The sequence below is a fragment of the Martes martes genome (assembly GCF_963455335.1).
Source record: "Martes martes genome assembly, chromosome: X".
Lineage (NCBI taxonomy): Eukaryota > Metazoa > Chordata > Mammalia > Carnivora > Mustelidae > Martes > Martes martes.
The window spans coordinates 108,453,740-108,473,796 of record NC_137897.1 but is presented as its reverse complement, the minus strand read 5'-3'; the positions used below and the strand labels follow the sequence as shown (position 1 = coordinate 108,473,796).

The following is a 20,057-nucleotide window of genomic DNA, read 5'->3' as shown; positions in this document are numbered from 1 at the left end:
ATTTTTTACATTTACAACTAATAATAGTCACAGGGAGTAATGGAACTTCGAATCTGAACTCAGGAAAAAATGATTTCCTCTTACATACTGAGGATCAACTTTTGTTTGATAGTGAGAAACTTCCTTTTGAAGACCTATGGTAGACATTAGGGGAAAAGTGCTGCCATGTGGACATGCCTTCATATTTTAATGTTGAGAGTTATATATGTATAATACATAAATGGCATATAAAAATTAGATATATAATCTTTGCATTTTATGGATATTTAGAAGAATTATTTAGCTTTTGTGAGATTATATTGTCTGTTATCTTGTGCCTCTGAAAGTACTGGTCACAGCATAGCACAAATGACTATTTAAACACCAGTTTGTTCTATTTACCAATACAAATTATTTGTGAGTTTTTAAAAAGATTTTATTTATTCGTTTGAGAGAGAGAGAGACAGACAGAGAGAGCACAAGCAGTGGGAGAGGCAGGGGAAGAGGGAGAAGCAGACTCCCCACTGGACAGGGAGCCCAATACGGGGCTTGATTCCAGGACTCTGGGATCATGACCTGAGCCAAAGGCTGATGCTTAACCATCTGACCCACTCAGGCACCCCTAATTGTGACTTTATTTTATTTTATTTTATTTTGAAAGGGAGGGAGGAGATGGAGGGGTAGGGGAGAGAGAGAATCTTAGGCAAGCACCATGACCAGCGGGGAGCCCAGTGTGGGGCTCGATCTCACAACCCTGAGATCATGACCTGAGCCAAAATCAAGAGTCAGACGCTTAACCGACTGAACCACCCAGGCACCCCTATTTGTGACTTTACTGTGGGAAAATGCAAGTCTATAATCCATGCCGTCAAAACAACATCTTCCCGAAAAGATGCAGAAAGAATCATTAACCAAAGCATATTGAGTCTGCATAATATCCCAAGCATTGCTCCCAGACAGGCAGAGTGTGAACGGCAGTAAGCAAGGCTTGGACTTTAATAAAGTTATAACTCTAGGGAAGTCATTTCGTTTCTGTCCAGACTTTGGTGCTGGATAACTGGCATGCCTAGTTTATTGTGGTACTGTCCACTCAGTTCATTCAGTGCACTGCAGTTAAATTAATGGGTTCTGCTGGTGATCCTTGAAAGGCTAACCAGGCTGGTAAATCAAAGGAATGCTGTTGAACCAAGATACCTAGAATTCGGCAAAAAATGCTATAATAGACTGAATAATGGCCCATCAGATACATTCGCATTCAGAACCTTAGTATCCGTGAATCTGTTAATTTACACAGCAAAAAGGATGTTGCAGGTGTGATTAAATTAGGGACCTGAGATGGGGAGATAACATGAAATACTCAGGTGGGCCCAGGGTAATCAGTCTTATAACAGGAAGCAGAATTGGGGCCAGAAAGAGGGCGAAGCAGAAGTTGGAATGATGCTTTGGAGGTGGTTGAAAGGGCTGGGGTGGCAAGGAGTGGTGGCATTCTTTGAAACCTAGAAAGGACAAGGAGGTGTATTCTCCCCTCGAGTCTCCAAAGGAAATGAATGCAGCCCTGCCAACACTCTGATTTTAACCAAGTTAAGCCCACTCTAGACTTCTGGCCTTCAGAATTGTAACATAATAAATTTATATTGTTTTGAGCCACTAAGTTTTTAGCAGTTCACTATAGCAGCAATAGTAGCTTAAACAATACAGATGCTCATTAAATTCAGCGACGAATGTCACTGTAGCCTTAGGAACAAGAGGGAGAAATATGGCCTAGATAATAGGTAGGTAGGTAGGTAGGTAAGTGGCATCACACCTGGTGGAAATCTACATAGTATGAATGGAGCAATGTTAACATGGGTAGAGAATGCCGCTGACATGCTAGCTGGCTTTGTGCTTGGCTTTGGCCCTTTTATCGGTTTCTCTGAAGACACAGAAGGCAGATGGCTTGGATGGATCTCAAGGGAATTGTGCTGAATGAAAACAACTCATCTCAAAAGGTTACATGCTGTATGATTGCATTTAGATAGCTTTCATTTTTTTGTTGAGGTGAAATTCACATAACATAAAATTAACCATTTTGAAGTGTACATTTCAGTGGCATTTCGGGCATCCATAATGTTGTACAGCCACCACCTGTATCAAGTTCAAATCATTTTCATCACCTCACAAGGAAACTCTGTACCCATCAGGTGGTCACTCCCCATTCAATCCTCCTCCCAGCCCCTGGCAAAACCTATTTGCTTTTTGTCTCAATAGATTTACCAAGTCTGCATATTTCATATAAATGGAATCATGGAACATATGACCTTTTGTGTCTGGCTTCTTTCACTCAGGATATTTTCAAGGTTTATCCAAATTGCAGCATGTATCAACACTTCATTCCTTTTTATGGCTTAATAATATCCTACTGTATGGACATAGTACGTTTGTTTATTCATTCACCCAGTGGTGGACATTTCTGTTGTTTCCACATTCTGGTTATTGTGAGTAGTGCTGCTAAGAACATTTGTGTATAAGTTTTTGTTTGAATGTTTTCAAATCTCTTGGGTATAGTCATTCCCAGAAGTAGAATTTCTGTGTCATATGGTAATTCTGTGTTTAACTTGAGGAACCACCAAAATGTTTTCCACAGTAGCTGTATCATCTTACCTTCCCACCAACAATTTTTCACCATCCTTGCCAACACCTGTTATTTGGTATTTTTTATTATTATTATAGACATCCTGGTGGGTGTGAAGTGATATGTCCTTGTGGGCTTGATTTGCATTTCCCTAATGACTAATGATGTTGAGCATGTTTTCAAGTACTTGTCATTTGGATATCTTTAGGATAAATGACTATTCAAGTCCTTTATCTGTTGTTTTTAATTGGGTTGTTTGGGGGTTTTATTATTGTTGTTGAGTTGTAAAGGTTTTTCTATGTTCTGGACATGAGATCCTAATCAGTTATGTCATTTACATATAATTTCTCTTATCCTGTGGGTTGTCTTTTCCCTGTCATGGTAATATCCTCTGTACACAAGTTTTTAAATTTTGATGAAGTCCAGTTTACATATTTTTTTTCTTTTGTTGCTTGTGTTTTTGATGAATCCATTACCAAATCCAGGGTCATAAAGATTTATACCTATGTTTTCTTCTAAGTGTTATACTTTTAGCTCTTTTATTTAGGGTACTGATCCATTTTGTGTTTATTTTTGTATGGCATGAGACAGGGGTCCGAATTTATGTTTTTGCATTGGGATATACAGTTGTCTGAACACTATCAGTTGAAGAGACTATTTTGAACCCCATTGATTGGTCTTGGCACCCCTGCTGAAAATCAGTTGGCTATGGATGTTTGAATTTACTTCTGTACTGCTAATTCTAGTCCACTGGTCCATGTATATATCCTTACATAACACCATATTGTTTTGATCATGGTAGATCTGTTGTAAGTTTGAAACTGGAAAGTGTAAGTTCAACTTTGTTCTTTTTTCCAAAATTGTATTGGCAATTTGTGGTCCCTGGCAATTGTATGCCAATTTTAGTATCAGCTTTTTCATACCTGAAAAAAAAAAGATATTGAATTTTGATAGGGTCACAATCTATAGATTGATTGTGGTAGTGTTTGAATAATATCTTTTTTAAAAAAAAGATTTTGTTTATTCATCCTAGAAAAAGAGAGGGGTGAGAGCAGAGGGAAGGACAGAGGGATAGAGAGAATCCCAAGCAGACTCTGGGCTGAGCATGGAGTGAGACTCAGCGCCCAGTCCCAGGACCCTGAGATCATGACTGGAGCCAATATCAAGAGCCAGATGCCCAAATGACTGAGCCACCCAGGTGCCCCTGAATATTATCTTAGCAATATTATATCTTCCAATACATAAACATGGCATTTATTTCCATTTATTTAAGTCCTCTTTCATTTGTTTCAGCAATACTCTATAAGTTTCAGTGTATAAAACTTCCACCTTTAACCTTTGGTTAAATTTATATATAGGTATTTTATTCTTTGGATGCTATCGTAAATGGAATTTTCTCAATTTACTTTTCAGATTGGGCATTGCTGTTATATAGAATTACAACTGAATTTTGTGTGTTGATCTCATACCTTGTACTTTTGCTGAATTTCTTCTAATAGAATTAATATTTTGTGTGTGTGTGTGTGTGTGTGTGTGTGTCTGTGTATTCTTTAGGATTTTCCATGTAAAAGATACTGTCTACAAAGATGGGTTGATTTACTTTTGCCTTCAGATCTTTGAGGTTTTTTTTTTTTTCCCTCTTGTGATTTTCCAATGTGAAAGTTAGGTCTGCCTCATACTCAGATTAATTTAAAAGATAAACTATATTAGGATTGAAACCAGCACAGATCTTTATAATGTGTCCTTGCCCTCCATCCCCACTATTAACAATAAAGCATTCTTCTTGAGGCATTAGTGAAAAACAAACATTATCGAGGAAAGTGGTTTTTTATCCTTATGTTACTCTCTGAAGTCTTAAGGCCTTACAAAATAAAATACTCTTAATTCCTTAAAATAAAAATGAAGCACAAAGTGGAGTCAAACAAAAGTTATCAAGTACTATGAAGGAGTCAGAAGACAAAATATTTTTAAAAAATGATCTGAGTAGACATTTTCCCAAAGAAGACATACAGGTGACCAACAAGTACATGAAAAGATGCTTAACATCACTAATCGTGGGGGAAATGCAAACCCAAACCCAATGAGATATCACCTCACTCCTGTTAGAGTGGCTAGAATCAAGAAGATAAGATATAAGTGTTCGTGAGGATGTGGAGTAAAGGGGACTCTTTTTTTTTTAAGATTTTATTTATTTACTCGACAGAGATCACAAGTAGGCAGAGAAGCAGGCAGAGAGAGAGAGGAGGAAGCAGGCTCCCTGCTGAGCAGAGAGCCCGATGTGGGGCTCGATCCCAGGACCCTGGGATCATGACCTGAGCTGAAGGCAGAGGCTTTAACCCACTGAGCCACCCAGGCGCCTCTAAAGGGGACTCTTGTACACTGTTGGTGAGAATATAGATTTGTGCAGTCACTATGGAAAACAGACATGACTTAAGTGTCCACTGGATGAAAAATTATGGTGTGCGCACATGTGTGCACACGTGCATGTGCGCACGCGCGCGTGCGCACACACACACACACACACACTGGAATATTACTTAACCATAGAAAAGAATAAAATCTATTATTTAAAACAACACAGAAGGACCTGTAAATCTTAGAAGACAGATTTAGGACCCACCACAGCTGCCCAACAATGGGATTTGTGACTTTTTGTCCTCCTAGTCACTGTGAATATTTGAGGAGGGACTAAAAAACTCTGTGTCAAGGATGTCAAAGAGGGAATCCTATACAGAAAGGGAAGTTGGACTTGATAAACTTTAAAATAGCTTTCAACACTGAGATTCTATGGCTCAAATCTTGGAAGGTAAATAGACATATGGCAAAGCAACATGTTGGGTATTTAATTTCATAGCTATTCAGAGAGGGAGGAATCCATGTTATACTATTCCCTTTGAGGAACTCTATGATGTGAATTGTGAATCAACCAGTGAAATTAGAAATGGTTAGTCTGACTGTGATTAAAAAATAACTAGGCTATATATTTTCGTATATGAATATGTGTTTATAGATATATATAATATATATATTCATATATATATATGAAACGCTCAAGTGTAGACTTTAGAAATGATTGTGTCTGTAAATGTTGAGCAACTTCTTTGAGTTTCAATTTCCTCAATGATAAAATGAGAGTGACCATATACCTAGCTCATAGGATTTTATGGAAATTATATGAGATAGCATGTCAATTGTTCAGTTCTCTGCATGGCATATCAGGCTCTCAGTAATTCACCTACACACTTAATTGATGTACATATGATAGAGCCTTGATAGGTGGTGAAAGACTCCATTTTATTTACCATACAAATATTCTTTGTCTAGGTTAAACTGCTCTTCATATGAAACTCACACACACCCACATTTCACCCACATTAATCTATACATTGGCACTTGATTGAATGAGCTCCTTTGCTACCTGTGGTTATAACCAATGTTGCAGTGTAGAAATTTTAAACTGTATTAAAGACCAGAAATTCAATTTTATAAATGCCCATATTGGCCTGGATAAGTCATTTTATTTATGTTTGGTTATACCTTGTGATGAGAATCATATATGTATTCTACAAAAATATTGATTGTTGGCTCTTTCTACAAGTTGGCCTTTTCCTAAAGGTAATCTCTCATTAATATTTGGGTAAATTAAATATGAGATAATACCACAAAAAAGATAAACAGCAACTCCACCACATGGTTTGCAATAAGTACAAGGTCCTGCCATAATTTTATATTCACTGTATTGGATCTTTTTTTTTTTTTTTGGTATATTGATGAGGTAAGATTAAAACTACATTGAGTGGCAATTTTCCTTCAAGAGGATTTTTAATTCTATCAACTGCAAGAAAGAGTGCTCTTAATTGGTTTTCTGGCTTTTATAGTTTTTTTTTAAATTTAGGATTTTATTTATTTATTTGATAGAGAGAGAGCAGGGGGAGTGGGAGAGGGAGAAGCAGGCTCCCCTCTGAGCAGGGAGCCTGACATGGGGCTCGATCCCAGGACCCTGGGATTATGACCTGAGCTGCAGGCAGACGCTTAACTGACTGAGCCATCCAGGTGCTCCTGGCTTTTGGTTTTAATTCTATCCTGATGATTCCCAAATCTCTGCTGTCAACATAGAAGGCTCCCCTGATACATTCTGGTCATTTCCATTTGGCTGGTACACCAGCACTACCAGCTAAATATGCCCAAGATATAATGTGTCATCTTCCCTAAAAATCTTATCCCCTCTCCTACATTTCCCGTGTCATTTGTCTAGTCACTAGGATAAGACATTTGGAGTCAGCCCAGACTCACTCTCTCTTGTCACCCCATGTAGTCAACCACTCAGACTTCTGGATTTTACTCCTACAAGTTTCTTCTACGGCCTTATCTCCATCTCTCCCAACTAACATCATCTCTCCTGGATTAACCTTAGCCTAGTGATTTCCCCCGTATCTACTCTTACAGACTTGAATGCATGCTCCATGTGTTTTCAGAATAACCCATCTGAAAGAGAAGTCTGATTGTATTACTCTTGTGTTAAAACCTCTTTTCAGAGCGCCTGGGTGGCTGGGATTGAGCCCCATGTTGGGTTCCCTGCTCAGCGGGGAATCTGCTTCTCCCGCTTCCTCTAATCCTCCCACCCCTGCTCATGCTCTGACGCATGCTCTCCCTCTCAAATGAATAAATAAAAAACCTTAAAGAAATAAAATAAAATAAAAACTTTGCAATGGCTCACCTTTGTTCTCACAACGAAGTACAAGACACCTGACTCGGTGAACATAGTTTTTCATGATCTGACATCCGCCTACCTTTCCAGCCCTGTCTCTCGTAATTCCTGAAGTGCACTTGACATTCCAACAACCCTGAAATATGTTTGGTTCTCTATATAAAGAGTTGCCAGACATAGAAAATATAAATATAGGATACCCAGTTAAATTTGAATTTCAAATAAACAACGAATATATATATATATATATATATATATATATATATATATATTTAGTATATCTCATGTAACATGTTGTGTCTTACCTTTGCATTAGTTTCTCCTATCACATCTCCCTGGAATGCACTTGCCAATTTTAAGATTCAACTGAATTACTATCTCTTGTAGGGCCCCCATCCTCCACAGTCCTTCCCACCAATCCTGAATGAATTAGATGATTGCTGTCATCGCTTACTATAATTGTTGGGTTTTATGTCTTTTCCTATCAGTGAGATTCCTTGAGGGCAGGGACCATTTGTCTCTGTATTGCCATTGTCCAGCAGGGTGCCACATATGTAGTAGACACTTTGCAAATATTTGATGAATAAATAATTCTCCTGACGTTAATATTTATATTTTTATACCCAACATGAAGAATATATTTATCACTACACAAAAGAAAATTAGAAGAAAACCTTTCTTAAGACAGAGCCCCGAGCTCAAAGCTAATAGGACAGTGTATTTTCCCCTAGAGATTAAAAAATTGAAATAAATTTAGTGGCAACAAGTTTTTTCTCTATTTTTGAACATTATGAGACTGATTCTATTTCATGAATTTTTAACATCTTCTTTGACCTCAAAACAGTAAGTACTGGCTTATATGATTTGATTTTTCATTTCTGCACCCACACATCTTTAAACTCTATGTTTTCCATACTTCAAAGACCTGTGGGCAGGGGAAATTGATATAAATCCCAGCAAACAACCTGGAAGGAACTCGCAATAACAGTTTGGTAGGTACAAGTTTATTTGCCTATCACCTACCTTTTATTTCACTAAAAAAAAAGTTTTTTACTTAGCACTGGAAAAAGAGTGTGTTTGAATATCCATTAAAAAGTGAGTCAGCTGCAAATTTGATATTCAACTCTATGCTCATGGAGAAGACAGGTAAACACATTAATCAATGAGTAAGCAAAGGTTAGTCATATAGGAGAGTCTGAACACTGCCATGAAATTTCTTCTACCAGCCTCTCCTGTTTTCAAAGCACACTCTTTAGTGGTTCATTAAACCATGCAGTGATTCTTTTTTTTTTTTTTAAAAAGATTTTACTTATTTATTTGCCAGAGAGAGAGGGAGACATCACAAGTAGGCAGAGAGGCAGGCAGAGAGAGGGGGAAGCAGCCTCCCTGCTGAGCAGAGAGCCTGATGCGGGGGTCAATCCCAGGACCCTAGGATCATGACCTAAGCCGAGGGCAGAGACCTAACCCACTGAGCCACCCAGGCACCCCCCATGCAGTGATTCTTAAAAGGTATAATATTTTATACTCTTAGTCATAGAAATTGCAGCAAATTTTGCTTTATACTTTCCTCAAAGTATCTTGGATATGGCTGCTGAACAAATACCTCAAAATGGAAGGATCCTGGGTTTCATAGGTTGCTAAAATTATTTATAATAGTGATGGAACTTGAGAGTTAGGGTATTAGTTTGCTAGGGCTGCTGAAACAAACTGCATAGCACAGAACGACAGAAATTTATTGTTTCATGGTTCTGGGGATCAGAAGTCTGAAATCAAGATGTTGGTTCCTTCGCAGTGTTCTGAGGGGGAATGTGTTCCATGCTTATATTCTAGCTTCTGGTGACAGCTTCGAACTTTGGTGTTCCGTGGGCTATGGGAGCATCATACCAACCTGTCTTCATCTTCATATGGCATTCTCCCTGTGTGTCTGTCTCTTCACATTGTTTCCCCTCTTTCTTTTTTTATTTTTTTTTAATTTTATTTATTTATTTGACAGAGATAGAGAGCAGAGTAGGCAGAGCGGCACAAGTAGGGAGAAGCAGGCTTTCCACTGAGCAGGGAGCCCGATGCGGGGTTCAATTGCAGGACCCTGGGACCATGACCTGAGCTGAAGGCAGCTGCTTAACTGAGCCACCCAGGTACCCCTCCCCTCTTTCTGTAAGGACTCCAATCCTATTGGGTTATGGCCTGCCCCTCATGTCTTGATTGATCTAGAAAAATTCTATTTCCAAATAAGGTCACATTCGCAGGTACTTGGGGTTAAGACTTCGACATATCTCTTGGGGAACATAGTTCAACCCGTAACAAGGAGGAATCTATCAACTTTGAAATTCTAGAAAAATTATGAGTTTTGTGCACAGACGAGAGAATTCTCTTGGCAAAACTTTCCATTTTCCCTGCTTTCATCAGATTCTGAAAGGGCTCCATGACCCTGAAACATTGAAAGCCCCCTTTTAAATGAAAACAACATTAATGGGAATGGCGAAAAGGGTGTCCTTGACAAAGTTTTGGAGTGTTTTTTGAAAGCTGCTATGTGACTTCAGGATGACGGTTGTATATCCAATTCATACTCAAGAGTAAGAGTCTCTCTTACGCTTACTGCCTGTGAAGAGCCAAGTAAGGGAAAGTGAAATCCCTACCAGATTCTTTTAAGTGCAGGGCATGGCTTCAAAGGCTCTGCCTATCTCCCATTCATGGCAAGTAATTATTCCTATTTCCTTATATAGATATTAAAGTGACCATTCCAACTTCCTGCCTATATAATATGGACGTTGTCATACTTTGCTGTATTGAAAAAAATAACAAAAACCTTTAAAACTGCAGAATCTTTGCTGAATAGAATGTAATGTTATTTTATGAACCCAGCCCATCTTAGTTTTGCTTACTTTTTAAGTCATACATTTTGGCTGATGATTGTTCTACTTCTGCAGTATTTGTAAGTTCCAAGAAATTTGTTGAAACAAATGTTTTGATTTAAAACAGCATGAAAACCTGTGAAAATATAGAGCAACTAGACTTCTAGGTATATGATTCAGAATAATTAGGCAGAGATTTATAAGATTCTGATTCATACTAATTTTGTCTTGTGACAATTACATTTTAGGTTCTAAGTACTTAAGTACCAATTAATTATAGTTTGAAACTCATATATTAAATGTAAATGTCTATTCTACTAACAATGATTTTAGCACAATTTGAGCAATTTAACTGGCTTAGCTGTAATAATGCTTAAACCAGTTACTCCTGTAGATAGTTCAAGTGTGTGCTATTTAGGTTTGCGGATGACACTAACTAGTGAATTTGCTAGTACATTTAAATTGGGATTTAAATTCAAAGTGGCCTGACTACTTAGAGACATTGGTTTTTCAGAAACAGAAATTTAAGAGTTGTACATGCACAATATGGTGTAGTTGGGTAGAAGGAGTAGCTGACTCCTAGCCACCTATCTACTTCCTTCCTCTAATCCATTGTATCCTTCAAAATTGTTTTTTTTAATCAAACATAGCTCTGATCATGTCAATATATTTTCCAAAAATCATCAATGGCTCCCCGTTGCTCAACACATGAGGTGCAACCTCCTCAGTCTAGCATTTTAGGCCTCATCATTTATTTAGTTTTTTATGTCATCAGGACCCCTAGACATTTGGACATTAAATCATACATTTCTACTAACCTATGCTTTAAAAGAAAAACTGAAGGAAATGAGAAGATAGTTTGAACTGAATGAAAATCTAAATACATATCAGAATTTATGGCACTTCACTACAGCAGTGCCAAGTAGGAAATTTATGTCATTAAATGCTTGTATTAGGAAAAAGGACTCAATTCAATAATACCAGCTTCCACCTTAAACTATAGAAAGAAGAAGTTAATTAAATCCAATGCAAACAGAAGGCTTGTAACAATATATATAAGAGCAGAAATCAATGAAATTGGAGTTAGAGAAATGGTAAATAATACCAATGGAACAAAACCCATTTCTTTGAAAAGATAAAAGAAACAGAAATGCCCCAATAATTTTTTTTTTCAAAAAGACTTACAAGCAATAGCTTTGGATAGTGTCTTAGGTTAGACAGGTTAGGCTCCTGTAACAGAATCCCATAAACCAGGGGGCTTACCAATAACAGAATTTTATTTCTCATGGTTCTGAAGGCTAGCATTGTGAGATCGTAGTGCCCACATGGTCGCGTTCTGGGGAAAGCCCTCTTCCAGATTCTAGATTGCCAACTTCTCAGTATCCTAACATGGCAGAAGGAAAACTAGCTAGTTCTAAGGCCTCTTGTGATACAGTCCCATTCATGAGGGTTCCACCTTTATGAACTAAGTATGTCCCACAGGCCCCACCTCCAAATACATGAATTTGGGGAAGACACAAATACTGAGCCTATTGTAGACATAGCTTACAATATACGAAACTGTTCATATAGAGGAAAAGATTTACAGAAGTTTGCAGAAAGGGCAAAAATGACAGGGCACCTACAATCATAAGTGATGTAGTAGTAATTTGTAATTGTTGGCTATAGTCATCAGATTATTTAGATCTCAGCAAATGCATATAAAGGCAACAAGGTAGTGTGGGAAGATAAGGAACAGTTTTAATTTTGCAGGGAGAAAATGCTAGGTCAATATTACATGGTGTTGGTAAAAAAAATGGTATTGGCAGATACTGATGCTTATTAACTCACTTGCATCTTTCTTTGGAGAGGGTGAACATACATTCTAGAACAGAAAAAATAGAAGTATTACAAAATTATTCCTTTACGTAGAATTAATGTGTATATATTTTATGACTTAAAACCTACAGAAGCACCTTTGGATCCCAGTCATTTGGTAAAATTCTGGGATTTTCAGTTTATAGTGCCATGGCTTTCAGAATAGTGCCATGGTTGAAAAAATAAAGGAAAAGCCTTACATGAGGAAAGAGGCTGTGTAGTTGTTCTAAAATGAAAGAATAGGTAATACAGTGATGAGAAAATCCTAAGGCATTTAGGATTAGGACCCAAATCATATGGAATGACATCGATGACCATTAATGGCTTTGGTTGGGCAGTGTGTGAATGAAATCATTAAAATGGTGGAATTGTTGAATGCAGAATGGGAGCTTGCAAGATATAGCTAAAAACAAGGCATATAACATATGTAGTAGAGAGTATTATCCAAATTATGAATCAGCACTTTTTACTCGGTATTTACATTGTGAAATATAATTGTGTGTTAAGAAACTGTGTTGATAATTGTGTGCTAGTCTCTGAAAGAAGAATAAACATTCTTTTTTTTTTTAAAGATTTTATTTATTTATTTGACAGACGGAGATCACAAGTAGGCAGAGAGGCAGGCAGAGAGAGAGGGGGAAGCAGGCTTCCCGCTGAGCAGAGAGCCTGACGCGGGGCTCGATCCCAGGACCCCAAGATCATGACCTGAGCCGAAGACAGAGGCTTAACCCACTGAGCCACCCAGGCACCCCAAGAATAAACATTCTTATTAAAATGTTGCATCAATCAGGAAAATCAAAGTGCATTTCAGGCACAATTTGGAATTAATGCAGTAATGACTGAAGAACATATTTTTAAAATAGTATGATTTATTTATTATGAGTTTTGACAAGAGACATAAACAACACTCCTGTAATGAATGTAATAATTCTAATTCCTTCTCTTAAAATTGCTTGTATACTATGCTTCCTATAAATACTGGATCCAATCTAATCATGGAGAATATGATTTAGATGTAAATATGATTTCCCCTTTTAAAATATATGGATACTTTTTCTGGAGAGAGGTATTTATTTATTTATTTTTAAGATTTCATTTATTTGTTTGAGAGAGAGACAGAGAGCACAAGAGCAGGGAGAGTGCGAGAGGAAGAAGCAGACTCCCTGCTGAGCAAGGAGCCTGATGTGGGACTTGAATCTGGGACTTCAGGATTAACTGACTGAGCCATCCAGGCACCCCGGAGAGAGGGCTTCAAAAAGAAGATAGATTCTTACCTGTGAAGCGTTGTCTTTGAAAGTGTGAGGAAAGTTGCATAACGACACATTGCTAACTAAATGGATTGCATTTCTTTTCTCTCTAGTCAAACAAGCGGTAGGCATGCGAGAGGTGGATAGAATCTGGCAAGAGGTTGACCAATATTGTAAACAAACCACCTAAAGAACATGTATTCATTTTTAGTAGTCAAAATCACACTTTGAAATACTTACGTTTTGTAATTATAAAGGTAATTCATGTATTTCATAAATGTTGGAAATTTCTAAAACCATACATAAGAAAATGAAGGATTACTTTATAGTTCTACTAGCAGAGGAAAACCCTGTAAGTACTTTGCTGTCTATCTTCCTGGTTGTAAATTAGTATGTCTGTATTAACATAAATGTGTCCACAGCCTTCCAGTTCTGATTTTAATTCGAATAAGATTAAAATTTTGGGACATTTATCATGCCTAGATAATTTAGATTTTAAATTTGGATTATAGGACTTTTAGCCAAATGAAGGAACAGGAACTGAACTCCTGCATGATATACCTAAAAATGCAGATGAAACATACAAAACAATTTTCAATTTATTGGATATCAGGTCACGAAGGATAGCGATCTCTAAGAAATGGAAAACAAATGAGGTCAGTTCTATGATACCCTGGTTTATTTGCCTGGGGAGGTAATGCATGTCACAGTGCACAGAGGGAGAAGCCTGGACAGTCCCCTTGAGTTGAGGTGAAGCTGGGAGTCCAGGAAGGTCAAGGCAGCTAAAATTTGCAGGACAGAATACTAAGAGGAGATCGCTGCACAGAAAGAGAACTCTGAAACTCATATGGAGCTGGGAATAATTCCTGCTCCCATTAGAGTGGAAATCCTAATCATCTGTGTGGCATTAGAGTACTTGGAAGGGTTCTGCCTTTGTGGTGAAACACGGCTGCCAAGTCAGGAAGGCCCTCCATGTTACTTGGTGCTGGGAAACTACCAGGGAAAGGCACCAGCTGCGGCGTCTTTGCAGAAGAGCTCGAAGCAAGGCTAGGAAAGAAGGAAGGGACAAGGACTGGCATCAGTAGGAAAGAAGAGCCTGTGAAAAATCCTAACGGAATCCTAAGAGGGATAGTGGGTTGCAGGAAAGGCAGCTGGTCCCATGCTGAAAACTGAGACTGGATGAGTGGGTAGGACAGCGTGTGCCAGTGTGTGTCTACATCAGGGGTGGTGCAGTGAGGAGTTAGGAACAAGAAATGGGGTGCTAAGGCAGGCTGGAGATACAGAAATTGGAGCTCACAAGTTGTTGGCGATGCTGGAGAGCAGGCAGCAAAGCTGGGATTCAGTGCATTGGGCGGAATGGGGTCCACTCATGCCTGTGAGGGGGTGTGACAGTCCACGGCCCAGGAAGGGGCTTCTAGCACAGGGCTTTCCTTGCAGTGCTCAGAGGAAACCTAGAGTTCTGTGGTTGGGTGACAGGGCCACTGTCCCCAAGGAAGAGAGAAGGGTAGTGAGTGGGCAGGACTCTGGGATTATAGTCCTCACTTCGGTGAGAATGCTGTGCCTTCCTCAGGTTTACAGATTGGATTTCTTTTGAAGGCTTCGCTTGGAGTGTGATGTCCCACGTCTAAAATTTTGACAATCGCTGTCCACCATTGAGGTATAAGATGCATTACGGAATCTCCACCTCCCGTTACCAGGGACCTCCAGCCCCTTGTTCTGTTTGTGATGAGAAACTAGTCACTGCAGAGTTTCCAGCTGCTTCAAACAGATACACTAAGTCAGAGGACCGAAGTTTCTGGGTCCTGGCGGGTGTAAGCTCAGAGTTGGATGCTAAGAGTAAATTGTTTCTAAGAAGGCTATTTGCTCAATCACCTTTGTAATTAAAATATTTAAATAAGCTTAAGCACAGAAATAAGTGCTGTGCATTAAATAGTTAAAATAAGTGTTAGCTTATGCAACAGAGAAGTCCTGAAATTCGAATGGTTTTATACAATGAAGGTTTATTTCTTACGCACATCAGTTCCAACGTGGGTTGGCAGGGGCTTTCTGCTCTCAGGTAATTCAGGGATCTGGGCTGTTCCCATGTTGTAGCTCTCCATCTCAACACGGGGTCCCCATGTTTGCTGCTGACCAGCTGAGGAAGCACGAAAATGGGATACTGGCTTCTGCCTGACTGCAAGTGAGCCACCCGGGAAGGAGAGAGAGACAGATGTGGATGAGCACTTGTGGTCTCTCCCAGAAGCTACCATCTAGTAGGTACTCAATAAAAAGCAATTACAAAAATTTGGTATGATAATTCCTTTCATTTCTTGGAGGAGTTCCTAAGAAAACCAAATTTGTCTTGAAATTCACCAGCTTTTTCAAGTGCCTACTATGTGACAGGTGTTCTCAAATACAGGATCACATCTAGTTTTCACGACCCTGTCAGTGTCGGCAGGGAGTTTTGCCTCGCCCTTTCCAGTAACCTCTATGATCTCAGTAGCCCGGGAATGTTCTCCATCCTTACAAAGCATAATCAAAACCTTAACTTGTGAGTCTCTGCTCCCCTCCAGGTGACTGAACATTCCCAAATATCTGCACAGGTGCCATTAGGCAGACTGCAAACTAGGATTTTCCTGTGGGCAAAATAGATGTGTAAGAAGCAGTGGAAGGATGGCTAACTTTTTTTTTTTTTAAACCAGAGAAACATGTCCATCAAAGAACCATTGGTCACCTCCTAGGACTCCAGGGTTTTACATTCAGCCCCTGTAGCCGTCTGCTTACCTGGTGGTTTCTGTGCTATTTCCTCATCTGCCACTTAGGAGAGATGTTTTGGGTTTTGACCATCTAGGGGAGCTTGCTCATCTGCTAATGTGATCAGTGGCCTGTTTCAAATAATACATCTTACTATTCCCTTATACACTCTTACTAATCTTACTAGACTCTTACTGAAAATATTAGAGTGGTTTCAGAAACCCACTCTAACATCCAGGTTACATCCTGAGAACCAGTAGGTTATGTGCAAGTTAGACTGTACTCGCCACATTTGAAAAACAATTTGAGAGTGTGTTCAGGATGCCAGGAGGGGGTGTTCCGGTGTCTAACCATCCTCCAAAGTGTACTTTTACTGCTAGAAGGCTGTTGCTAATGGTTCCAGAAAGAGGGAGGGACTGCCAGGGGGACAACCTTCTATAAAAAGTGGGGTTGCTCCAGGACAGGGGAAGATAGGCGCCTGGGGCTGTTGCACTGGGAGCACAGGTCTTCAGAGGAAGTGATAAACTGGTCGGCAGGCCAGATTCTAGAGTTGGACAGGAAGGCCGACAGAGGAAGACCAGGGGAAGGGTGCGGTCACGCAGGAACATGCTGGGACTGGACACACACACGGCAGCACTCCAGGAGTCAGCTCTTCAGGAGCTCTGGGACTCAGGCAGGCAGACCCTAGGGAAATAAAGCCCAGATGGTCCCCAAGTCCTGTTTGTCATTGACCCCTTCCTTCTTTGGGCCTACTTTGGCCATAAGACCCATATTTTTGTTGCCTGAGAAACCTTACAGAGCATGGAGAAGAGAAATGAGCCAAGAGACAGAAGGTCAGCCTCAGGCTGGGAGGAGTGAGAACCAGCCTGGGTTTAGACCAGGGATCTAGTCCCAGCCCTGTCACATACCGGACATGTGATCTTGGGCAAACTGCCAAGTGCTATAAGCCTTAGGTTCTTCAGCTGTGAAGTGGGTTTGATAAGCCCTGTCTTGTAAAACTGCTAGAATGTATGTAATGACAGTAAAGTGCCTGGCACAGTGCCTGGCATTTATTGGATCTTTAATAAATAGCAGTAATTGCTAATATGATTTTGACACCAGATTCGACTCTCTCTCTCTTCTGGGACTGACTCTCTCATGCGTGTGTGTGTGTGTGTGTGTGTGTGTGTGTGTGTGTGTGTGTGTTCATGCCATGGCATCTCGGAGAATATGCAGCACTCCAGGACACAAACCATGAAGTGAGCCAAAGATGCTGCTTTGTAAAGATACCCACAAAATGTCCCTGTTCGTGGATATATTATTTAATTTGGAAATGGGGAAGTCTTCCCCGGCTAAATGTAACTGAAAGCTCCTAGAATTTGAGTCAAGGATTAATTCTGTTCCTCCCTCCCAGCTGCTCTTCCAGCCAAACCACTCTTTTCACTCCTTTCACCCCCACCAAAAGTCTAGCCCTTGCTTAGAGTTAGCCAAATCACACTCAAGATAATTAAAATGCCTTTTCAAAGGAGTGGGCTCTGGGTTTTCCCAGGCCAGTGATGAAGTGCCAGCCCCTGGGCACCACCTCAAAAAAATATCCCCCTATTCTCTGGAAATCCTGTGAGAACGCATATAGAACACATGGTTTCTTCAGGGAGTTCGGTGGCACCTTCCATACCTGCTGCAGAGAGAGATTTCTTTCTGGTTTACCCATGATCCCAAAGGAACTGCTAAGAGCAGTTTTCCATTCTAGACTTTCTCTTATCTGTAAAATGCTCCTAAGAATAAATGAGCCAGTGAGCCAGGGCTTTCATTTATTAAGATTTAATTTCTCATGCATTCTTTAGCCAAACAAATCCAAGTACAGACCTTTAATTTTACTACCTAACAGATTAAATGGGATACAGGAATCCTAGGAGAACCATCTTTAACATTCCCCCCTCTATTTCTTGATCCCATCTATTTTACAGCTGGGCTCTTCCATATTTCTAAGGAAATTCCGCTATCAGTGCTGTACTATCCTCTAACAGATCAGAAAATAAGATGCAAGTTTCCCAGTAGCTTTTCCAGAAGAGCAAAATTCTTATTCTTAAATCTAATAAACAGCAATAAACATGTGACCGGTATCATTCATGAATCTAGACTCTGAAGCTAAAAAACCTTTTAGAAAGCAGAATATTTGAAAACTACTAAAAAGGAATAAAGGTAAAATCTGCAATTCAGTCCTCCACTATTTAGAGCCTTGATTGCTCTCTTCAAACACAGAGTGGAGGATCTTCTTCAGACTTCACTCAGGGCAGGAGCAGCTGCCAAGTGGGACACTAGAACTTTCACTGGCCTTGCCCCCACTATCATCGGTGGCTGCAACTCTGGCCTTAGCTCGCTCTCTTTCATCTCTCAAAGCCTCCTCATACCAGGATGGGAAGGAAGTGGGGTCAGTGCCACTGACCTTGGCAAAAAACTGCAGGACTTTCATCTTGCTGGTTTCAATGTGGGCCCTGGGACCCCACAGGAACTCGTAGCGTGGCGGATCGCTGCCGGGCACCTGGCGGTACTCCAGGTACTTTTCCTGCACGAAATCTTTGGTGATCAGCTTCCTGGGCTCCCCATAGATGAAATCCTTCCTCCCAGCTCGCACTCCAATCTTCTTCAGCACCTCCCAGATCCTCTTCTCGGGGGCACGGTTGCCCTCCACAAAGATCACACCCAGGATAAGGATCAGGAGGCCGGTCTTGGGCATGCCCGGGTCATCACTCCGCATCCCATCGTAGGTGAGATCTAGGGTTTTGACAAGCACATAGGAATGGTTGATGGGGTCTGCTTCCTTCACTTCGATGCCAAAGACGATCTCCATGCACTCACAGGCTTTCCTGAAGATCACAGGGAAGTGGCCCTTGTGCTCTTTGATGACTCTCTCCAGCATTTCTGCCTCTGTGATAGGCTCCTTTGTTACATACTTGGCACTCAGGAACTGCACCAATTCAGCCATCTTCTGGTTGAGCACATCACTGAGCGAGGACTCAGGATCCCGTGGAGCCTGGGAGGTGCTCGGAGCCTGGGAGGTTCTTGGACCCTGTTTCCGGCTGCTGGAGCCCTTCCCTGGTTTGCTCGACGGAGTGGCTTTGACTGTGGTGGAGGAGCAGGCTTTCTGAGAACTCTTGCGAACACTTGGTTTTCCAGCAGCAGGCACCACCCCTGGGGGGCCCTGGATCGAAGGAGAGAGAGAGGAGGCGGCGGCTTCCTTCCCAGTTACGGGAACCGGTGTGCCCACCGCGCCCTGAGCTCCCTTCTGGGCTTTAAGGCCTGCTTCAGACTTGCCACTATGACTCTTCTTACTGCGAGGCATGACGAGTTGTACTGGGGGCAGCAGGCAGGGGATGGCAACCAACAGGCCTGAGGGAGAGAGGAATAATGCGAGGAACTCAACTTTGTCAGTGGCGACAAAAAAGGCCCTCATCTCCCAAACACGCCAGGTAAGGAAGTGAGGAGGGTAGAGGGGACATCTGTACCTGACGGCCCTGCCTGGGACCTCTCACCGCTGAGAAAGGACATGTTTCTGTCGGGCCCTCTCCATCCTCTCAGCCTTACCTTCAGGTCCTCACCTTTACACCTGCCAGGGCCCGCAACTCCTCCCTATGATCACTGGATACTGGGTCCTTCAGACCCAGGCCCTCACTCTGCGAGGCCCCCGATTTGGAAATTGAAGGAAGGTCAGCCTGACTGTATCTCTCGGGGTCCCCAGGGCTGACAGAAGGAATCCAGATACATTTCTGTGGAGGTTCCTCTAGGTTCTGGTAGGGGGGGCATACTCACAACCCTTCCCAAGGACTTGGTGTTTATTCCTGATGAGGCTCGCACCCTGTCTCCCTTCTGCACACAGGGGAATGAGACCCTCAGGCCAAGGCACCTGTCTCCCGGAAACCACCCCCAAAGCAGCACAGACAGTTGGGGGAGACGCCTCTGCCTCACTGCCCTGCCCAGGGCCTCCCAAGGCAGACAACAGGAAGGGTATCCGTGTGTTGCCTTTTGTCTGGAGGGAGATCCCCTAAGCCCTCCACAAGGGTCTTCATCTCACGGCCCAGCTGAGCCCAGGC

The 20,057-nt window shown here is 41.1% G+C and overlaps 1 protein-coding gene across 1 annotated transcript; it reads right to left on the bottom strand.

Annotated features, from left to right (window-relative positions):
* Window positions 1-18,250: 18,250 nt before the first annotated feature.
* On the bottom strand, window positions 18,251-19,420 carry LOC308337490 (putative MAGE domain-containing protein MAGEA13P; the record flags this gene model as incomplete). The annotated part of the gene is made up of 1 exon (XM_080795581.1): window positions 18,251-19,420. One exon carries the CDS (start codon window positions 19,418-19,420, stop codon window positions 18,251-18,253), a length of 1,170 nt encoding a protein of 389 aa, XP_080651707.1.
* Window positions 19,421-20,057: the final 637 nt, after the last annotated feature.